The sequence below is a fragment of the Pelmatolapia mariae genome, linkage group LG1 (genome assembly GCF_036321145.2).
Source record: "Pelmatolapia mariae isolate MD_Pm_ZW linkage group LG1, Pm_UMD_F_2, whole genome shotgun sequence".
NCBI classification, from domain to species: domain Eukaryota; kingdom Metazoa; phylum Chordata; class Actinopteri; order Cichliformes; family Cichlidae; genus Pelmatolapia; species Pelmatolapia mariae.
In genome coordinates, this window is record NC_086227.1 from 32,897,132 (window position 1) to 32,919,975 (window position 22,844).

Genomic DNA, 22,844 nt, shown 5'->3' on the forward strand with positions numbered 1-22,844 from the left:
AGATTGTGTTGACTTCAGTAAAAAACTGCTACAAAGAAATTTTAACATCAATGTCTAAATTTTGTTAACTAAGCTCACAAGCTGGGGTACTAAAGTTAGCCATGACATACTTTATCATATTCATGCACTCTGGAGAGGGTGCTAAGATGCTTAGCTGGTCTCTGTTAGAATGCTGGCTTCATGAATCAGAGTTTCCTGGCTCAAATAACATTCTCATTCCCAATGTTAAGCTGGTGTCAAGATCTGAGGGTGAGGTGTGAAAAACACTGCGGATGTGAGAAGAAAAACTGTTTTTGTCACAACGACATCTTTCACCAGCACTAAATTTGTTGAAGTGCACAATGGTTAATGCTGGCTGCAGCAGAGGTGTTCCTTATGTAAGTTTAGTAAAGGGTCTGTAGACTGTTATCCAAAGGCTCACTGCTAATGTCATTATTATCTTGCTGTCTTCTTTTCATATGTCTCCCACATTGTCTTTTATTTTTTTGCTATAACAGTCCGGTGCTATGTATACACACACACAGTGGTGTGACACATTTGTCATAGCAAGATTCATCAAACAGCATCCTGATCTGCATCTGTCATATCTTGAATAAAAACAGTGTTTCTGCTCAAGAGAGTTGAGGACTCTACAAAAGAGGAAATACATGAAGTCTATTGGAGACTGATTAAACTGTCAATCCAAAAAATAACAGCATACAAATCCTATAGTTCTTATAAAAACCTGTTCAACGTTTTGTATTAAATCTAGGCTCTGTTTGACAAACTTTCAGCTCAAGCCAGGTTCTTGCACACAGGTTAAATAACTTGCATTACTTCAGGCTTTAAATGTGTGTCCCTTTCAGGACACAATGATTAAAAAAATGGCAAGACTAAACAGGTGCTTGTTTGTAATGGATAATAATCATCGGTTGATTATGGAAAATAAGGTATTTATCGTCGCAATTCCAGTTTTCAATTTTGCTGTAATTGTGTTGTCATAATAGTGTCTTCAAGGGTGCTGTGAGCATCGAGTAACTGAATCTTAATCTCTGCACCACACCCAAGCAGGAAAAAAAAGCCCATGTTTCCTAATGTTTACTATGCCTGCTTCTTTAACCTGCATTGAATGCACAGTTGTGAGCCCGTGGAACAACCTGTGAAAAATCATTGTGGCAAGGACATTCAGACCCAAGTACACACAAAATTGTTTCATGGGAGAAAAAACTTATACTTGGTAGTAGACTAAAAGTTAGAGAAAGCAAAAAGTTGAATGGATAAATTTAAGATTTCCCATAAAAATGTTGGATCCGTACGAGAGCCATTTGAAACAGCTGATCACATTCGTCATTAACATTGTAGTTTGAATGCGTTTAACTGAAATTTGTGGCATTCCCGTTACATGCATCATTCGCAACATTGCACACACATGCTGTCCGATTAATTTGCAGTATGTGTATAATGTTAGCAGTGGTAACACCAACAGCCTTCTTTATTTGCAGCTTAACATCCACCTACCCATTCAGAATGTGGTTACACATTGCGCCAATGCTTATTCACCAGCTTGTTTCGACACAGCCCTCATCCAACTGTTCATTTTCTAGATCAGAGTACTGCAGATTTGCACTGGCTCCTGGGGTTGTCATCCATCTTGCTTTATTTTATTTTTTTACAACTTCCCCTAACACAATGAGGGAAGCTGCTTCCTAATGGTGGCTGTGTAACATTTTAGCATCTTAGGTGTTGTGCATTTAATTAAATATCAATAATTAATGTAACTCAGTAATCAGTATTTCTATTGCTGAATAGCAAGAGTAGCAGCGTTTAAACATCTAGTTGGGGTTTTTGTGGTTTGTGTAAAGATATTTTTATAGACTACACACAAATATTGGCAGAACTTAGACCAAGACTAGTCAAATTTCCATACCATTGCAGTGTGCCACAAATGACTTTGTATAGTTAAATACAACACTATAAAGCAAAAATTATGGGGATATTACTCAATCTATGCTACATGATAATACTTTATCATGTAGTAGGAGAGCTGCTACATTGCAGCGGCCAAGACACTGGAGGGCCTGCAGAACCTCAGTGGATGTGGCTGAGCCCAAAACAGGAAACACTTTTGCACCACAGTCGGTAAATCTGACTCTCTGCGGTCTTGGATATGCACAGATGAATATTAGAGGAAGCCCAAGTCTGTGAAAGTTTAGACCGCACAGCTTGGCACTCACATGTGCTGTCTAGCCTCAGGCATAAAAGGTACATTTGTTAAAACATTGAGAGAAACGTACTAATATTTTACTTTACAATGGCCTTTTTTTCCAGTGTGTCAAATACATTGATCTCAGAGAAAACACTCTCCACAATAATGTTATGGTTGTAAAATGAAGTATAATGTCCCATGTGAACAAAAGTATTTGAGGTAAGTAATCCAGTAAGACTGTTCAGTTAATGCCTTAAAGAAACATATTTTTTAATTTTAGGACAGTATTTAGAAAAGTACAGAGTTATCAGATTGAAGTGTACAGCATACGTGCACGGGTTTGTGATGAGTCATCTGTGGCTCATGTTTGTGTTTTGGTTTTGCATTGTTTTTAACAAAATATCTACTACTACTATCAGCAATGGTGTGCTTTGGTAGAAAAGAATTCGCTATACTCAGATTAGACTTGTTTAGACCCAGCTCATGATAATTGCAGCTAATTCAGTCTGTCTCGTACAATGTGTTGTGTTTGTGACCGTTGAGGGGATTTTCCTTTGTCTGCATGACTCGAGGAATGCTTTTTGGCAGTTGGATTTATTATGAGGTCTTCAAAAACGAACCAAATGCATTTCTGGGTTTGGAGAGTTGTGGTATGTGAAGCCCCCTCCCCCTTTCCCTTGCTCACATCTTCTCCTCCTATTTCTTTCTTTTTTTGCCCCCAGGCCTGTTTTCACCCCCTGGTTTGTTTTGTAGACCAGGTCTACAAAACAAACCTTCTTTTTCCAAACCAGAGCAGAGCTTTCTGAGCAGTCAAAGTGACTCTGCTGCCAAATATGCACGAAATTGTCACGGTTTGTTTGGAGGCTGTTTGCCGAGCTTGTAAGTTTAAACCGCAGAGCAAAGACCAGAGGCAGATGGTGAAGTCCCCGCAATCAGAAAGACCTTCATGGCTGTTTAAGTCAGACGACTGAATAAGCACTCTCAACTCAGTGCACAATGGAAACACTGGAAAAACACCACCTTGGTCTTCAACTGTTAAAAACACGCTGAGGATAAACCTTTCAACACGGTTAAAACTAGGGACGTGGACAACATGCACCATACAGTCTTTCATGAGCGAGATTTTAATTTAAAAAAAGAAAAAGGTCTACAGTCAGTCTAAACAGATGCGCAACAGTTAGTTTGTAATGAAATATGGCATGTCCTGCTGCTCACATGTTGGTGTAACAACATTTCTGGGCGTCCTTCTGTTTCCAGTTCAAACCAAAACAGATTAAAGGTTTAAAATAACCCCATGGAGTTTTTGACCAAGGGTGGGTCCTCTATCTGTTTGTATGAGAACAAGCAGATTGACAATCTGATGTCCTTGATAAGGTGTGACGAAAAGTATAAGCTGGCATACACAGATGTAAACAATACAGAGCTAACTTTAAAAAAAGCAAACTATATGATTTATAAGGTCTCTACAAATATTAGATTGTAATAAATAAATGATGGAGCATTGCAATCTGCTACCTCTGCTGCAGGTTCTGGTTAGAGTGGCCTCTAGGTCATAGCAGGTCTCCAAAGCAGAGCAAGGTCCACTGTCACCACCTGCAGTTTAAGACAACACCAAGATGGCCAGCTTGGTAGCATTTCAAACTTTTCAAAATAAAAGTGGCATCAGTTGTGGGTGGTGTCTTTCTCAGATGAATTTAAAAGATAAGTCAGTTTAACATTTCTGAATGTTTATCAAATATTCTTGGGCAGTCCACCCAAGTTAAAATCCATTGTTATTACGGTCATTATGTCAGATTAGGCAGTTAAAGTTATTAAATCTTGGCTTTTTCACAACTGAGAGAAATGGCAAAGTCCATGTTTTATTCAACTATACTTGCCGTTTTTGACAACATGCGTGTTTCTTCAGAAAAGGCGCAATAGTAATTTATAAAGAGTGCAAACAAACAATAACAACCAAAGACATATGATAGAGGCTGGCGCTCCATGTAACAGTTAGACCAAGCTTAATCTGCAATATCATTTTCGTTTTACACAACGGAGACCGCTCTGCTCAATCTAAGAGAAAGCATTGGAAATGAAGTATTTTTTTCTGTCAGATCATAATGGCCATTTTTATCTCTTCATTTTCACACCTGACATCATCCTGATTGCATCAGATCTGCTAATATTTACTCTGAACCCAGCATTAGACCTCAAGAAAAAATAAAATGTCTCTATATGTACTCCGCACGATACTCTATATATCTCTCTTAGCCTGATTGTTGTGCCATTTAAAGATGAACCCCATTTTAACCAAACTATGAGATTATATTGGATTATTTTGTTCTGTTTATTTAGCTAATGAAGTTCCATCCACATGACTTTAGAGTCCCGCAGAACAGCTGTTTTAAGTTTTTGAAATACTAGAATATGTAATAGGCCACTTCTGAGAAATGTAGGGGTCAGGATAATTGTGACCTTCCTGTTTCTTAGGAATGATTGTGTAAGGGGGAAGATACAGAAAAAAGAAGTGCAAAGCAAGGGAGAAAGCAAAAAATAAATAAAGCATGACCAGTGACATTAATGAACAGAGGTAGGCTGCTTGTTTTCTTTTGTAGATCAGACAGCAGTTCAACCCCACTATGTAAGCATCTGGTTGTTATAATAGCTTCACTCTCCTTTTACCCAGAAAAGGTCTGGACTTCAGGAACTCTACTCTCCCAGATCTGGTGTGGTGATTGTGCAGGTGTTCTCAGAAAATAGAAGTATAAATGTTGATGATTGATTCATGATTCGCCTTGTTTGGTTCTGAGGGAGGCCAGCATCAGCTTGGCTCTGCTGCACTCACTATTTCTCATATTTTCCATGACTGTGTGGGATACTGCACAGCCAATCACATGTGTTATCCATTATCTTGTGCTTTAGCCATGTCCTCATTTTTTTTTCTTTGCTTGATTATAGCAGCCTTTGTAGCAGAGTAGTTTTTGATTTTGTTGTGAGCAAGTGCTCATTTTGTTATCTTCATTAAGATATGGTGGTGATATCTACCTCAGCCCTCATTATCAGGCTGCGTGTGTTTTTTGTTATGTTATTTTTCTGTTTGGCAAACATACTATATCTCCATTGAATAATTGACCTCTGATTAGTTGCTTCATGTCAACAGCAACAACAGGTGTTTCTCATGTAGTTGTCCCTGGAAATGAGCCAGTATTTATCAGATCTCCGACTGAAGGTGGCAGGGGGATAGGCATCGTATTATCCTACATAGTTTAGTGGATCTAAGAGTTTTGGCATGAACTTGCATTTATAGATTTCTTTTTGAGGACTGTAGAGACGGAAGTGTTGGCTTCTCCACCTGTTGCTGGTAAGTTGGAGTTCACTGTCGACTTTTGTACAGTTTTTATTGGTCTCAAAGGATAAATGTTGCTCATTTCAGTGATCCAGTAATGGTTTTCCCAGTACTACCATAAAGGTTTCTCAGTTAAATATCCAACAGATTTTCAGTAGATTGCTTTGGAATTTTCTATAAATATTTAAGTCCCCCAGACATTCTAATTTAATCTAATTTAACTCATTCTATTTTTTCCTCTGACTTCTGACTTTGCACCACCAGCAGATTGAAATATCACAACTGCTTTATGTAACAACACCATCTCCCTGATATTCATGGTTCCCCATTGATGTGTCTTTGTGATGAGGGTTGTTCAGAATGTATATATGTAAATGTGTATTTGCAAAATTGAGAACTTACTTTAGTGTGGCAGCATTTAGAACTAAACAAAGACTTTGATGATGCATTGTCATTGTAAATATAAGCATCTTAGCATACTGACATTAGTTTTTTAGTCTAGAGCAGAGCTGTACCATATAATATCTCAGAGCCACAAGTTTTCCTCTGAACTTGTCTTGTTTCTTTTCAGTCCAGGACCAGCTTGTTGTTATTTTAGTTGCATTATGAGGAACAGATTAAACAAACCACATGATATACTGACATGATCAACTTTCACTAGACAGGATACTGACTCTGAGTCACAGAAAAAGTTCTTGTTTGGTAGTTTTCTTTTCTTTTTCTTTTGGCGAGCTTTCATATTGCTTGTTGCACACTATATATATAAAAAAAATGTTTCTTTCATACTTACAGGGGTTTTCCTGGCTCAGAATGTTCAGTGAGTTGCATTACTTTCTCTAAACTGTAATTAAAAAAATGCAGTTAAAAAATTGTCGGGAAAGGTAGGTTCTCTAACTTGTTATGCTTGTTATAAGAAAACTCATTTTATAGTTCTACCTCAGGCTTGCTGTGGTAGAACTTTATTTATCCAATGCGCACACTGACTCAGAAAACATGTTGACATCTATAATTTTAAATGAGATTCCCAGAATACAGTCAGTGCCCGAAGAACTGAAAAGTCTTGCAATCAGATTTTTATTTTTTATTTTTAATATAGAAAATGAGCCAGGAAGATACAGACCAATTAAAATAAGTTGAAACTGAGTTGCATCAGTAATTGGGAGGTATAGAAAGATTCAAACTGGTACTAATCAGAGCCTCATGGTGTAAGGTGTGATGATTCTTCAGTCTAAATATAAAAGCACATGTTCAGTGTGTTTTCGCCTCAGCAAACAGTTCATCGGTGGAAATCAGAGTTTGTGCCAGCTCAGACTCTGCAAAAGACACTGCTTAACAGCCTCTTCGTAGGTTTTCTCTTTTGCACAAACCACAATTAAACTTTGCAAAAGAACAAGCCTGAATATTCAGAGGATATTTCTGGTCAGAAGAGCTCATATAAATTTGTTCAGTTTCTGTGAGGTCCAGCATGTTAAACATGAGCCCTGCTTGGAATACCACAGTGCATAGTCTTTGAATTTGTCCAGCACTGCTTTTGTATGGAGGATTGAGTGTGCCTTCAAAAATACTTCATATGAAAAAATGGAAAAATAGACTGGAAGCTTGTTAATGAAATGTGTACTCACACATAACAGCGAGAACTACATTTGAGTTCCCGCTGTAATTATCGTAAACTTAAACAAAATTAATTTCATTTGAATTTTATATTTAGTTACTCTAAAGTTTCACTCTTGAGTCATTTGATATTTAAATGGAATCTGCTCAAGTGTCTTAAGACTAAGCTAGTTTGATGCATTTTTTTTGTCAGCATCACAAGATATAATGGCCCATCAACCACTAAATTTCACTAGATGGTAAAGCAAAACACTGAATGAGGCAGCAAATTCCAAAGTCATGAGCATGTCAAAGACGATAATTTATTTGGCAACGTGTCCTATTTTGTAGTTGTTACAAAACCAATGAAACTCCAAAGTCATGGCGGTTTTATGCCTCTAGTCATTTGTGCATCTTAGTTTTGGTGTCCGTGAATTGTGTTAAAGAATGAAGGTGGCTTCGTTGTTGTTGTTCCTGTCTGCCATCATAAAGCAACTGCATATTTCTTACTTCAGAACTCAGCCTATCCCTTGAGATATTTTCAGCAGGTATCTGAAAAAGAAAACCCTGTGACCGTAGCGAACCCACGGTGTCCTATTTCTCTTATTTTGCAAACTGAACAACAAACAGCTTGTCTGAACTCAGCAAGCACTTGCTTGGACACACTTTGTAGTGGAATGATGTCAGTTATTCTTGTCAACTTTGCACATGCTTTTCCCACATTTGTGGAATAGTGGATTTTTCTCTCCTTGCCATAATGTTCTTATGTAATTATCTATTTATCTATCACTAAAGTTTACTTTATCGCAAAGTTTAGGTTTGCTAAAATCTGGTAAAATGTTGTATTTTTAAAGTTGATGTATTGGTTACAGAGATTTGGTCTTGCTATCTTTCACATTACGATTTTTAGGTTTGTGTAGAAAACAAATGGGAAATAAGGTAGCAAAATGTTTCTGAGTTTATTTGTTGGATAAGTTTGAGATTAATAGGGCATACGATCATTGAAAGCAGTAGCCAGACTTTAATCTGCCTGGTATTCATTTGCTGTATGTGTGTATAAACAGTTTAATGGTTGTCACTTGTCAAAGCATTTATCTTAATATGCTGCAACTCGAGCCAAAACACATCATGCCTGCGCAACATCCTGCACCAAATTTACCGAAACAAGCATATATCACAGCTTTTGAGGTTTACCTGTCAAGCATGATGATGCTTTGTGTATAAAAAATAGTTGACACACTTCTTAATTCCTGGAACTTTATGGTTGAACAGGCAGGCAAATCCAAAAAAAATAATATTAGATGGAGAAATAACTTGTTGGTAAAGCAACCAGTCATTACTTGACGAGTGCTTCATTAGAAAGGCGCAAACAAAGCAGCAAGCAGTTTTGTTTTAATCAACAATAACAAAGCCCAGAGGCATGTGGACATACAGGATTCCACCTCTATGCTGAGGGCATCCATATTGTTTGGTTTCTCAAACATCTTGACTGAGCTACATTCAAATAATGATGAGTTCTCTTAGAGTTAAGGTATGTTGTAACTGTAATCTCTGTGTTCTTTTTCCAGGTACTAGGTCGATGCTTCCTCACGGTGATGCAGGTCCATTTCCAGTTTCTATCACAGGCTCTTCAGAAAGTCCAGCCCGTGGCTCAGTCTTGCCTGGCCGAGGCTCTTGCCCAGGCCCAAGAGCGCTGTGCCAATGCCCGCTCCCAAAGCTCTGACCTTGGGCCCCGCACAGAGCTGGAAGAAGCCTCCCGCTCATGGAAAGGTGCAGCTGAGGTATGCAGCCACAGCCCCAGGACTTTTCCAGATCTAAGCCTTGGAAATGTGTGGTTTGTCTGTGTGAGGTGAAAAAAACAGCTTGCTACACATTCCTGAGAAATGCCAACAATTTATGATTTCCAGTCCAAATTTCCTATTTCCTCTTTTCTAGGCTGTAGCTTGTCTGTAAACTTGCATTGCTATGTTCTTTAAAGCCTATCTCTATGTAGGAGAAGCTGTTTTGTAAGAGGACCCAACTGATCTCCAGGCTTATCAGTCTCCAAGGACCTTTTCAAGATTTGTTGTATACAGTGAAGCAGAGAGGAGAATAGTGGGTTGATTGATTTGTTAAACTTGGGCATGCAGAGTGTTAGCGCTGGAGGGAATCAGCCTGGAATAGAGGGAGACACCAGAGGGCTCATATTTCAGAAGCTACACAAGATAGGGTTTTTGCAGCATTGAAAGAAAACTATCAGTATTATATTAGCATTATACATTTATTCTCAAGTACTTCTTGCTTGTGGTGAGATTTTGTTGCAGTGCACATTTCATTGATGTTCCTGCTGTAAATTGACCCAGAGCTCTTTTGTATGCTGCTGTACCCTCAGGCCACAGCGAGGCTGAGAGAGAGGGGCCGGGACGGCTGCCTGGCAGGCATCCAGGTTCAGCAGCTCTTTTGCTCCAACAACACAACCATCCCTGAGCACCAGCTGAAGGAGCTCAACATGAAGATTGACAGTGCTTTACAGGTACAGTATGAGTCTATAGATCAGGCTAGGAAATGAGTTGCTGTTATTCCAGTGACCCGTAGAGTTAGACATATACTGAGGTATGTTTTAAGAATCAAATGGACTTTGGTCTTTGAGGTTTGCTTTTCATTTTAATGGAATAATACAATGGAACTAGATGAAGTCTTATATTATAAAACTATAATATAATTACTTACAAAAACCGCAGTGCCAAGAGAGGAGAAATAAAAACTGTAACATATTAAAGTAACTGATCATTTTATTCTTTCCTGTCCAGGCTTATAAAGCAGCATTAGAGAGCCTCGGTCATAGTGAGTATGCTCTGAAGGCAGGCTTTCATCTCAACCCCAAAGCTGTGGAGGCAGCCTTACAGGTGTGTTTACTATCACAAATTGTAACCTTTCCATGTCAAGGTGGCATGCTCTCCCCATGCTTGTGTGTGTGTTCCCTTCCCTTCTGCTATTGTTGCGTGTTCAGTTAATTCTCCTGTCACTGTGGACTGGAGTTGGTGGCTGTCCACTGTTCCTAATACTTGCAATGATTTAATGCCTGTTAATTTCCCAATAGCATAAAGTTTGTTTTTATGGTACTTGTATCATTTTAGTGTTGACACAGGAGTTAATTAAAGAATATTAGGAGCATATCTCTGTAATGTGTCGCTACTTTTTTTTTTTTTTTTTTTCTGCTGTAATGAGTGTTTTAGCTGTTGTGTGTTTACATCCATGCATGTGTTGTACAGGGTTGTTGCAGTGAGGCAGAGGCTCAGCAGGCGGGCAGGATGCAGACCACCTCACAGCCCATTCAGTGCGAGCTGCCCACCATCCCTGTGCAAATTGGCTCACATTTTCTCAAAGGAGTGTCCTTCAATGAGTCAGCAGCTGAAAACCTCAAATTGAAAACGGTATGATCCTCATCTCGTCTACATTCTGTTGGTTTTCTTGTTTCATCATCAAAACCTTTTTCAGTGTTTTGAGTGATAACCTTAGCAAATATGCAGGCTCCTGAAGTCTCAAGTTGTTGTTGTTTTTTGCTTTTTTTTAATACAGCTGTCTATATTGTAACATCAGCAAATATTTGTGATAGGCTGCTTTGGTAATGGACCGCCATGTTTTGTTTCTTTAGCACACGATGCTGCAGCTCATTAAGGAGGCCCTTGGGCAGAACGGAGTGACACCCAGAGATGACTCTCCTGTCACTGAGGTCCTAAACCAGGTCTGCCCATCCAGTTGGAGAGGAGCTTGCAAGACAGCTGTCCAGCTACTGTTTGCCCAGGCTGGTCTGGTGAGTATAGATGTTAGGTCAGGGCACCATTCAGTAGTGTTTGTAAGAATTTCAAAATCAATGGGAAAAAAAAATAAAGTGACTTTTATTATTATAAATATTCCTCTAGATTTTTCTCAGTTTTCCTAAATGCTTAAGAAAGTCACCAGAAATGTCATTTATTTAAGTTATTTTATGTGTCTATGCCAAATGATGACTGGTCTTATTAACATCCACTGTGTAGTTGGTACCTCAGAACAGTGGATAGTAGGTGGAATACCTGTGTGAACAGGCCTCTTCACTGACGCTTCACTGCCACTGAATCCTCCATCTGAGTATCTGGTGGTTTGGCTACTTGCATCCCATTGTTTGTCCGACTTGTACTGAAGATGAGCAGATCTGTCTGCTTGCTTTGAGGCAGCCAGGAGGTGTAAACAGACACCAGTGACAGACAAAAGGGAAGAAGCATTCCTTCAGCATCTGGGTGAAGGATAGGCTCGTCTGGACGGGTCTGACGAAATTCAAACAAAACTCCCCCACCCTTCTGTTGAAAAGGAGAGTCGTGGGCAGAGCCATCAGCAAGTCTTTCCTCAGAGTAACACCAGTGTGTTTATGCTTCAGTGTTTATTTCCTCTGTGTGGTCTGCCCTGCTTTATGTGTCAAAACTGAGAGCTTGTTCCCGTCCAGCCCCGTGCTAACTGTAAAACAATCCCTATATGATGAATGAGCGCTTTGCATTAGCTCCTTATCTGAGCCTATTACCACCAAACCCAAAATAGATCTTGCGGCAAGTAAGCATGGACACCCACACTCGCACACATTGTATCTTCTCCACACATTTACTCACATGCTCATTGTCATGCAGTGCACCAAACATGACTCCCACAGAAATGTTTCTCCTCCCTGTTTTCTTTACACTCATGTGACAGTTACAGTGAGAAGCACCGTTTCTGTTGTGTTCCTGGCAATGTTGCTCACTTTTTTTATGGCTGTCAGAGTGCACTAAAACAACACGACCTTGTCTGTTCTGCTGCATTACTTCTCTGTGTGTGTCTGTGTGTGTGTTTCAACATATCTGACCGACTGACTGCATCTGTGTGTGGTTCTCACATAGTTTGCCCCCCCCCCTTTTTAAAGGATGCACCTGCCTTTTTAATAACAATAGGGTAATTTCCTGCAATACAGGAAATAGACTCCTCCCACCTTCACTCCCTCTTTATGACCCAGCTACTCAGGTCTCAAGGAGCCAAGGCCACTTTCAAAGAACTTGCAAATATATTTGACTCCCAGCAGACAGGAAGGCTTACCTGTGTGTTGTGACTTGCTGATTAAAGTCATTCACCTTTCTCACCTTGAACTCTCGCTGCTAAGTAGGAAATTAATGAGAGGTACCAGTAACTAGCGTTTGACTTCTAACTATTTTTCCACAACATACCGTGCCTGGAAAAAAGTCTTAAATTAGACTGACATTTTCTTTGAGCGTAAGTCATGTCTGGTTGGTTTTTAAGACTGTGTCAGTGTGTGTTGCTGTATATGTGAAGCAAAAAACTTAAAGTATAGAGTAACTTTTTTGATTTCTAAACTGTGACACATTTATATTATCTCTGACAGAACAGGTATACATTTTTACTTGATATAAAAGTGTCATGTAGCAGCATTATGTGTTTATTTCCTGAGTGGGCAGAACACGACAAGCCCAGGCATGTCTGACAGCAAGTGCCACATGTAAATGGTGAATCGACTGGTTCTTATATAACGCTTTCTACTCTACCTGAGCACTCAGTGTGCTTTATACAGCACAGGTGCTCATTCACCCAAGTGCTTATTTTCTATGCTTAAGTGCTTTCTATCTAATAGTCACACGCTGATGAATGCATCGTAGAGAAACCTGGGTCTTGCAAAGATACAAGAATACAATTTGAGTTTATTATCTTGCCCAAGGGTACTTGGGCAAGATACTAACCTCAAGTTGGGCCTTTTTAGTTTTTGAAACCCACAGAGATGCGGTGTTTGGAGAAAATGCATCCCAGCTGTCCGATAATCTTGACACATAAGGGATAACTAAGGGTTTTGACAATGGTCATGACAAATGCATATTAATGATCAAGAAAATGACCTCGCAGCCCATTGTTCGTCAGTGGTGCTAGTTTCAGTCATTATGCAAATGTACTGTTTATAAGGTCAAAGAAACCTGCATTCAGCTGAGACTGAAGACGTCACTTGGATGTGTGATGAAACATTTCTCCCACTAAAAATGCTACGTCCAGATGAACAGAATCAACTTTTTGGGTTGTCATGAAAGTGTTTTACTTCATCTGACAGAGTATATACACTTGTTTGTTTACTCATAGTTGCCAGAGTTTGTCTCCTCTACATAATGTTTAGTAGGTTTTTCACTTGCACGTACAGAAATGGCCAACAAGTTAATGTCACGTCGTAAGCGGTCACGTGTCCCCAAAATCTCTATGCAAGCCTCCAAGGATGGTTTGGTAAAAAGGGAGCTACTTCAAATACTTCAAACCTCCAAATAAGCACAATAAAAAGCAAGAATATGCAAGAAGTGCAAAATAGGCAAGAAAACTGTTCCCACTGAAGGAGGAAACGGCAAACTTGTTTCACCAGTTAAGGGTCGAGCATACCCAGGCTATGAAAGCATGAAAGGAGGAGATGCTAGCAGCTGGTGACATGTAGACCCTGACCAGTACAGGATTTTCAAGACCAATTCAGATGATATCTGGTGATTTTAAAAGTTCTATATTCCAATATATCAGCCACTATATTTATTTTTCTCAGACATTTGAACTATACATAGATTTACTAAGCATTTGTCATGTGTAGTTATTTCTGAGTCCTTGCTAAGATGATATGACTGTGCACTTTAGAAATCTTTTTACGCCAAAAACAATCTTGTCACAGGAACTTGTGGATTACTTTTTTCTTCCCAACTCTGCCCAGATCAGCTGATTGTTGTGTTTGTGGCGTTCCAAACATGGCACCAATAGGGAAGTTGCTTATGAAGTTATTTGCTCGCTTAGGACATGAAGAAGTTGATCAAAACATTTAAGCCTGGTTTTTCAAATGGCGCCAACAGGGAAGTTATGCAGTGACCTCTGGTGGACAAACTATGCAACACTGACACTGACTGAAGGGTGTTTCTCCCAGATCTTCTTTACTTTAACTTCATTTTAACCTTAAATTTAATTTAAAAGCCATTATAAATGCAGATATGAATATATCAGCACAAAGATAATATTCGCTGAGAATTTGTCTTCACTGATATTTCTGGGGGGACAAACTGAATGAAAATTTCTGATATCGTTAGATGGTGGTAAAGGAGGGTTTTAATCAGCTGGGTAAAATTGTAATTGTATCTGTCCGTATTCTGTAGGGTTTTGTAGAGTTGGTGTCTTTATACTCGCCAAGTTTGACGTGACATTACCTGGCGTCCACAACGGTATTTGTAGCACTTTGGACGGTCTTGCATTTCAGTTTTTGTAACCTAGTGCATTGGACCACTGCACTGCAGATGGGTGGAAGATGTGAGTGTACGTTGGGTCAGTTTTTACCGCGATTTTAATTATATTCCTGTACCGAAGTTAAGAGAGCTACAAGATATACAGAGGGAAATGGTGCAACAATTTGAAAAGAAAAACTTTGTGGAAAAAAAAAATAGCAAAAAAAACTTAGCAGCACTCCAGCACTACTTTTTTTCAGAAGATAATTCACAATAATGGCAAGAAATGGCAGGAAAGGTTAAGATGGCTAACAGAGGGGTATTTCTGTGTCCTGTCAGGTGGTTGTCGATACTGCGCAGATTGAGAACAAGGAGGCCTATGCTCCCCAGATCACTCTGGAGGGATCCAAGGTGGTGGTCCAGGTTCCTTCTACATGGTGAGTACACCGTGAGAAATGCAACGCACAAGTTGTGTTTTTTGAGGGGTTTTTTTTAACGTGGCATATAGGTAATATGTATACATTTTTTCATTGTTTTTTGTTTGTATACATGTTATTCAGCCTTTTTGCCAGGAAATCATAATTAAAACAGGTACCTGGACTGTTTACTACAGTCACGATCAAAAGTTTAAGACCACTTGAAAAATGCCAGAAAATCATATTTTGCATTGTTGGATCTTAACAAGGTTCCAAGTAGAGCTTCAACATGCAACAAGAAGAAACAGGAGTGAGACAAAACATTTTTTGAGCATGCATTTTATTGAAGACAACACTTAAACTGAAACAGTTTAAATAGCTAATGTTTTACAGCTGATCAGAAGTTTCAGACCACATGCCTTTAAAGGGCCAAACCTGTGCAAAAATGTGGATCTTTCTGTCAGGTAGTCACACTGTGATGACGTTCTGATGGCAAAGGCAAAAAACCTTTCCCTTTATGAACGTGGTCGGGTTGTTGAACTGCATAAGCAGGGTCTCTCGCAGTGTGCCATTGCTGCTGAGGTGGGGCGCAGTAAGACAATCATGTGGAATTTCATGTGGAAGAACTTGAGGGTTATGGAGCAAAAAAGTCAAGTGAAGACCCAAAGAAATTTCACCAGCTCTGAGCCAGAGGATCCAATTGGCTGTCTGTCAAGACACTGGACGATCCTCAACCCAAATTAAGGCGGTTAGTGGTGCCAACTGCAGCCCCATAACATCAGTCTGCATCTGAGGCTGAAGGGCTTGAAAAACAAAAAATGTCTCCTTGAACACCACAGACCTGACCATTTGGACTTTGCAAGAGAGCACCAAACATGGGACACTGAAAAGTGGAAGAAAGTTTTATTTTCTGATGAGAAAAAATTTAACCTTGATGGTCCTGATGGTTTGCAACGTTGCTGGCATGACAAGCAGATCCCATCTGAGATGTTTTCTACACGCCACAGTGGAGGGCGCGCCATAATGGTCTGGGGTGTTTTCCTTTAATGGAACAATGGAGCTTCAGGAGGTGCAGGGGTGTCAAATGGCCGCTGGCTATGTCCACATGTTGCAGAGAGCATCCTTCATGACTGAGGCCCCTCATCTCTATGGTAACGACTGGGTTTTTCAGCAGGACGACACTACAGTACACAATGCCCGGAGGACAAGGGACTACTTGCAGGAGAATAACAGGGGAACATCCAGCATGTTCCCCTGATCTAAATCCAATTGAAAACCTTTGGGGATGGATAGCAAGGGAAGTAGATGCCCTTCGTGCAGCCATCTTCAACACTTGGAGAAATGTTTCCAGGCACCTCATGGAAACGCTTGCATCAAACATGCTGCAACGAATTTTTGAAGTGATCTACAATAACGGTGGAGCATTGTTTTCAATAAATTGCATGCTCAAAAAATGTTTTGTCTGACTCCCGTTTCTTCTTGTTGCATGTTAAAGCTCTACTTGGAACCTTGTTAAGATCCAACCATGGAAAATTATTTTTTTTCCCCCATTTTTGAAGTGGTCTTAAACTTTTGATCGGGACTCTATCAGTTCCTCATCACACTGGCTTTTAATAAGTGTAAATTTAGTCAACCTTAAAAAGCTGCATCCCAGATGTAAAGACCAAACAGTGCTGTCTTATTTGGCAGTTGGTTTTATGATGGCAAATATCAGCCATAGACTTATTTAAAAATAAATAAATAAATAAAATAAATAAATAAGATTGATGAGGCCAACCACTAGTTTTTGAAGACAAGTTATGATGCCTGGAACCAGACAGGATGAAAGACGGGCTGGATCTTATTGTGAAACAGGGGACAGACATGAGCATAATCTGCAGTCATCAGAAAAGTGTTTACTGGGATCACAGACCAAGAGAGCTGAAAGTTTTTTTTTTTCTTTGTTTTTTTGAATAAACTTCTTTACAACAGGAAGTATTTTTGCAGCCAGAGGAGTTGCCCCCTGCTGGCCATTAACAAGAATACAGGTTTAAAGTATTAATGTGTTGGCTTCACTTTTCAGAACATGAAGCTTTATTCATCTTTTACAAATTCTGTGGCCAATGCTGATGTTTAAATACATGACAAAAAAACAAAGAAACTGCTCTTACACTGCAGAACTTCAACTTTACTTATTGCATCAGCTGTACATTTTCAAGCACACCTACACGTGAACCTTTTCATTGTGGGTTTGTGCAGACAGCAGAATGTACAGCCCTTTAGTAAACAGACAAGTAACATAGATATCTAGACTGTTGGAGACGGTTGAAAATTGAAGGCAAGAGAAAGTTGGCATTATGGAACAAATCAACACATGCTGTTGATTTGGACAGTTTTATACAGACTTTAAAGCTTAAGGCTCAAGAGGAATTGAGAATGTGTTTGATATAAAATATTTAATAAACAGTGAAATGCTGGTTAGTGCCTTCATACTTAGGTAGTATATAAGAGATTTTTGTGTAAATGCTCTGTACTTAAAAACTGAGCCATATCATTGGCATTTGTGGTGTTAGAAAAGTCAAACTGGTTTTTGATTCAGAGCACTTTTATAATGGTGCTGGAAGAAAGCATTTCTTCCAGCACCATTATAAATGCAATGCTGATATTATGTGTGTTGTAAATCAAGGCAAACTAGTCAAAGCAAGTATTATTTTAGGGAATAGGGGATATTTATTCTTAAAACCTCTGTGTCATGTCACAGTACATAGTTTTGTGATGAGTTTGAGTTTTTTTATTTGACTAAAAGGAAGTGTGGGATCTTTTCTTGTTTATAAATATCACGTGCCAGATATTCATCTCACCTGAGCCTGTATGTGTAAGACATATTGTTGGAGTCACAGATCATGTCCTGTCCTGTTGTGAATATTTTTGTCTTTGGGTTCAGGTGTTTGAAGGAGGACCCAGCTACTATGTCCTTACTCCAGCGAAGCTTGGACCCAGAGAAGACACTTGGTCTCGTAGACGTGCTTTACACAGCGGTGTTTGACATCAACAGGTGGAAGGAGAGAAAGTGAGTAGATATTAGTAATGATTAACTATTTCATTCCATGTTTTGACTAGCTAACACACATTTCTTTTCTCCTGTCCACAAAAGAGAGCAAGCCTTGCCCACTATTCAGATACAGCTACAGAGAGAGAGCCCAGACTATGGCAGCCCCACTGACTTGCCTCCAGGTACCAGCTCCAAGACCTCTAGTGGACTGCCCAAAACTATATCAAAGCTGACTTCCAAGTTCACAAAGAAAGTCTCATCCAGCTCAAATAGCGGAGGCAGTTTTTCCATCCCTAGTACTCCATCTCGCAGCATGCTAACAACCAGTAACTCTGAGGACAAGGCAAAAGGCCTGGGCCACAGTGATGGGAGGCTACAGAGCATCCTGCAGATGGGCAGCCTGCCTTGTACCTCTGACTCCACTCAACAAAACCAGCTGGCCAACGGTTCAGTTTCTGAAGACCAGGGGATGAACCTGCCCACAGACCAAGAGATGCAGGATGTCATTGACTTTCTCTCAGGATTCAACATGGGCAAATCCCAGCAAGCCTCACCCCTGGTCAAGAGGAGGAACTCTGTGGCTTCTGCTAATCCTGCTGAGCTGAAGCCCCCAAGTGGTCCTTCACAAGCCACCTCATCAATCTCTCACAGTGCCCTACAGCCTCCAGCTCAGACCCTGCCTCAGCCCCAGCCTCAACCTTCACAGCCAGTACAGAAACAACAGCCTCAGCCTAATCCACAGCCGCCTCCCCCACAGCAACAACAGCCCCAGCAGCAGCAGCAACCCCCTCCTCCACCACCTCAGCAGCCCTCCCCACAGGCCCAGCACCTCTACTACCAGCACCTCCTGCAGCCCATCACTCAACAACAAGCGCCTCCCCCGCAGCTTCCTCCCCAGCAAACCCCACCCCAGGTCTTACCACAACAAAGAGTGGCAAGCAAGTGGCTGGGCACTTCTGGGCAACAGCCTCCACCGCAAGGACCCCCAGCAGGGCTATCACCCCTAGGTCCCATTGGGCAGTGGGCATCATCTGGACTGCCAGACTTGAGCTCAGACCTGTACAGTCTGGGCTTGGTCAGCACCTACATGGACAGTGTCATGTCAGAGATGCTGGGTCAGAAACCCCAAGGACCTCGTAACAATACATGGCCCAACCGGGACCAGAGTGAGGGAGTGTTTGGAGTCCTGGGGGACACATTGCCCTTCGACCCAGCAGGTGATGTTTACCTTACAGTTTCATGTCTGAGTTTACATCCATATGAAACAGAGTGAAAATTTATTTATATGAGAACAGCTCAACTCTTTAAGTTAAAAAGAAGCCAGACACTCACATCCAGTATATGAAGAAGTTGAGAGCACAAAAATCAGGATGACTAAATTCACCATTTTTTGTTACTTGCATTATGCATTTTGGTAGTGATATCCATTAACATACTATGTTCTTATTAAATAAACAAATAATGTTGATTGTGATGAGATGAGGGAACAAACCAAAGAGCCTTTTATTTAGTTTTCTTTCACTGGGTTAGGTTAAGTTTCAGCTAATCCTGCAGCATTGATGGCACTGACTTTCATTATTTTAAAACCTCAGAGAAACGTAGTAGTGTCTCTAACACTTTGAAAGGTATAGCTGGAGACAAATGTTCAGGAAAGGGGTGTGGGTGGCCTGAGTCTCCCTACAGTACAATCAAGCTGAAACCATTAAGAAGATGGTAGTGGGTATCAAGCTGACTGTAAAAAGTTTTTAATTTAAATTCAAATCTTAATTGTGTCATAAAAGAAAATTAGCTTTCAAACATCAGTTGATATCAAAAATAAAGATGCGACTACCAGACAAATATTACTACAGTACATAAAAGATACTCTAATTTGATTAAATTGAGCAGATTTTTCTTAAAACCTGAAGGGTGACATAAGACACCTGATATCAATATTGGTCAGGTAGGATGAGAAGTTGTTTTCCTCTAAGTGTGGCTACAACTGTAAGTTGGTGATCTGCGCTGAATTTAGCTTGTGTCAGTTATATTTTTTACAGTGCAGCACACTCTTTTGATTGCGTCGAGGCCCATTGTTAAGAGTTGACTTAAGGCTATTGTGATTTTTCTGCTATGGTAGACAGTCTGGCTGAATAGATTGAGCTCCAGGGAGCGAAAGAGAAAAGCTGAGGGTGTCAGAAACTCATAGTTGTGTTTATCCTCCCTTTCCACACGCAGTTGGCTCGGACCCGGAGTTTGCACGTTACGTCGCCGGCGTCAGTCAGGCCATGCAGCAGAAACGGCAGGTACAGCACATTCGCCGCCCCAGCAACACGCGCAGCAACTGGCCAATGCCTGATGAGCAGCACAGGACCTGGTCCCACCCAGAATACTTCAGCGAGGGGTTGGTACCCATACATCTGCTTTTACCACTCATTCATTGCCAGACAAGTTGACATTTTAGCACGTGTTCCACATAGGGATGTTTAAGAATATATAATGACCCTCAATCAACCAAGCTATTTCAACTAGAATCAGAGTAAGGGCTTTTTTATGATGCATGGTTTTAGTTATTCAACCTATGCTGTTTCACTTATATGTGACAGAGATTCTAAAAATGCTTTTATGTTATTGGTTAAAAAAACACCAATTCTACAAATAAATTACATTTTATAATATGTGTCCATTACTATTTAAAAAAACAGCTGGTCTTTGGTTTAACAGTACGAAAAAATACATTTTAAAACTTTGGGTATGTCTAAGTGAATTCTACAGTATTCTGTTATCATTTTAACTCAAAAAATATCAGTAAACAAATTGTAATAAAGTCATCATAGTCATCATGTTTTTCATCCTTTTCCTTCCATGCTTCTGTTTAAAACTGAACCTAAACAAACCTTTGTAGAAAAGTATTACTTAAAAAAATGATAAATGGAAAGAAACTGATACCATTGAGCTTTCTGATTATAGCATGTCGTTTGTTTATTGTTGGGATCTGACCGATCAGTATTATATGTCAGACTGGCAAACAGCTAATACTATCTCTGTCAGCATTCATAATGACTGATAAATGAAAAATTAAAGAAAAGAAACCATGTTATGAATATTTACTTTGCATAGTTTGTCGTAGTTAAGGTCATTCATGCACGTAAACCAGTAATAAGAACCGCAGCAAATGTTAAGATAATTTCTTTATTTTTTGTATGTCAGAAAGCAAAAGAAAATCAGTCAATCAACAAATGTCAGTTTTGGTCTTAAAATTCAGTTACACTCGGTCTATTATAGGTAAAAATCTTAACATCAAACATTCAATTAAAAAAAAGTATTTTTCTTATAACACAAACTGGTAGTGAGTTGTTTTTAGGAGGAGACTTTTAGCAGCACTGCACTTACAGGGATTGATTTATAAGATTTTAGTGATTGGCTTTAAGGTTTGTTGTGACCAGGTTTCAGATAGCATCTCAGAGCTACTCTCCCCTGCCACTGTGTGCACAGCCTGAGGCAGATAAGAACCTTCTTGCTGTTGATGTCTCTGAATTTAAGATTAGCAGATCATGGTTCTGCTGTTGGAGCACCTAAGCTCTGGATAAATCTGCCTGAGGAGCTGTTATCATCTTTTAGCTCAAACATTTGTTTCTGCTGATATCATTCCTTTGATTGGCCAGCCATGGTTGCATTCCTGACATTGTTTTCACTTTGAGAGTCTGTCTCTGTGTGTCTGTCATTATGGCAGTGCTCCTGTGAGGCAACTAGCACAAAGGTGTTTTTGAGGACTTTTAAAAGTGTTTGTTTTGTCCAATTAATTTAAATTATGTAAACAGCATCCAGAAAGTCATTTAGGAAAAAAAAGAGAAATACTCTATACAAAATAAAGTAAAATGCAGTACAATATTGTTCTATCTTCTGTTGATGTAGCCTTGACAAAATCATATACTCTTAACCACAGATAAATAAATGGACTTTGCTCCCAGAGCCAAGAGCCTATGAAGTCAACAGTAAAGTGTGTACAGAGGTCAGGGCAGGGGGCTGTTTGCCCCATAGATTTTTATGAGACTGGAAGTCTTTTTGCAACCAACACAGGTCACCCCCTTGTGGCCATTAGAAAGCATGCATGTATCAGCAACTTCACATTTTAAAACCAAAAGCTGTAAATGACAGCAGCATGCAGCATCCTGCTGATTCTCAAATGTGACAAGTACAGATCAGTGCTTTCCTGTTTGTATGTTTGCAATGCAGGGATGTCTGACTTTTAGTAGTTTGAGAACCAGCATACTGATGGGTTTTACATATGGTACATTTGTTTTGAAATGTAAAAGCTTTCATCGTCGTGGGCACCGGCATAGTTTTAAACTGTCAAACTGTGTCATGTGATGTTTTGATTATGTTATTAATTTGTCCAACATCAGCAATAAGTGAGGCATTTAGCATGTTTATCCTGGGTGCTCTTGTTTAATTCCACCCACATGTGACACACCATCCTGCTCACAGATGCAAGCAGATAGAAGTAAACAAACCATCATTGCAGTTATGCAATCTCACTTTTAAACCCTATGCAAAAATGTATCACTTTTATGCAGCTTTTGCTTTGAATAAAGGCCGAGAGATACTGGGCTTTAAATTCATATGTTTAAGTTGTCTAATTTTGTTGGTTTTGTTATACACAATTTTTAGTAGCTATGTGATGGACCGAGCAGTGAAGGAAACTTAGGCACAGGTTAAAGTCCAAAAAAAAGATTTTTTATTTAACCCAAAAAACATAATTGGTTAAATCATGCAAAAAGAATCAAAATCTTGGGCCCATAAAAGATAACAGAACTCTACTCAAAGTTGACAACACTACTGATAACTCAAACAAACTGACCTAACTTAACGAGACAAAGGGGAAACTTAAATAGTGGCTGATCAGCCCACAAAAACAGGAGAAGGGGTAAAACACACAAAACCTAACTAAACCAAACATAATGAACTCCAATTCCCCCCCGTGGTCCAGAGTTATGGCATGAACCAATTAGCAGTCTTCCTTTAAAGCTCGCTCCGCCCCTTTTCCACCTCTTGGCTCCTTAATCAAGGGACTGGAACAGCTGCAACTAAG

The 22,844-nt window shown here is 39.8% G+C and overlaps 1 protein-coding gene across 2 annotated transcripts in view; it reads left to right on the top strand.

The window, feature by feature from the left end:
• Positions 1-22,844, top strand: part of LOC134631170 (granule associated Rac and RHOG effector protein 1-like) — a 42,031-nt gene that overhangs the window by 15,047 nt on the left and 4,140 nt on the right. For both annotated transcript variants that reach the window (XM_063479232.1, XM_065471994.1), the window contains 9 exons: positions 8,672-8,884; positions 9,475-9,615; positions 9,893-9,988; positions 10,355-10,516; positions 10,738-10,896; positions 14,669-14,766; positions 17,669-17,794; positions 17,879-18,993; positions 19,991-20,156. In XM_063479232.1, the coding sequence (XP_063335302.1) occupies positions 8,672-8,884; positions 9,475-9,615; positions 9,893-9,988; positions 10,355-10,516; positions 10,738-10,896; positions 14,669-14,766; positions 17,669-17,794; positions 17,879-18,993; positions 19,991-20,156 (2,276 nt within the window). The remainder of the gene's footprint in view (positions 1-8,671; positions 8,885-9,474; positions 9,616-9,892; positions 9,989-10,354; positions 10,517-10,737; positions 10,897-14,668; positions 14,767-17,668; positions 17,795-17,878; positions 18,994-19,990; positions 20,157-22,844) is intronic.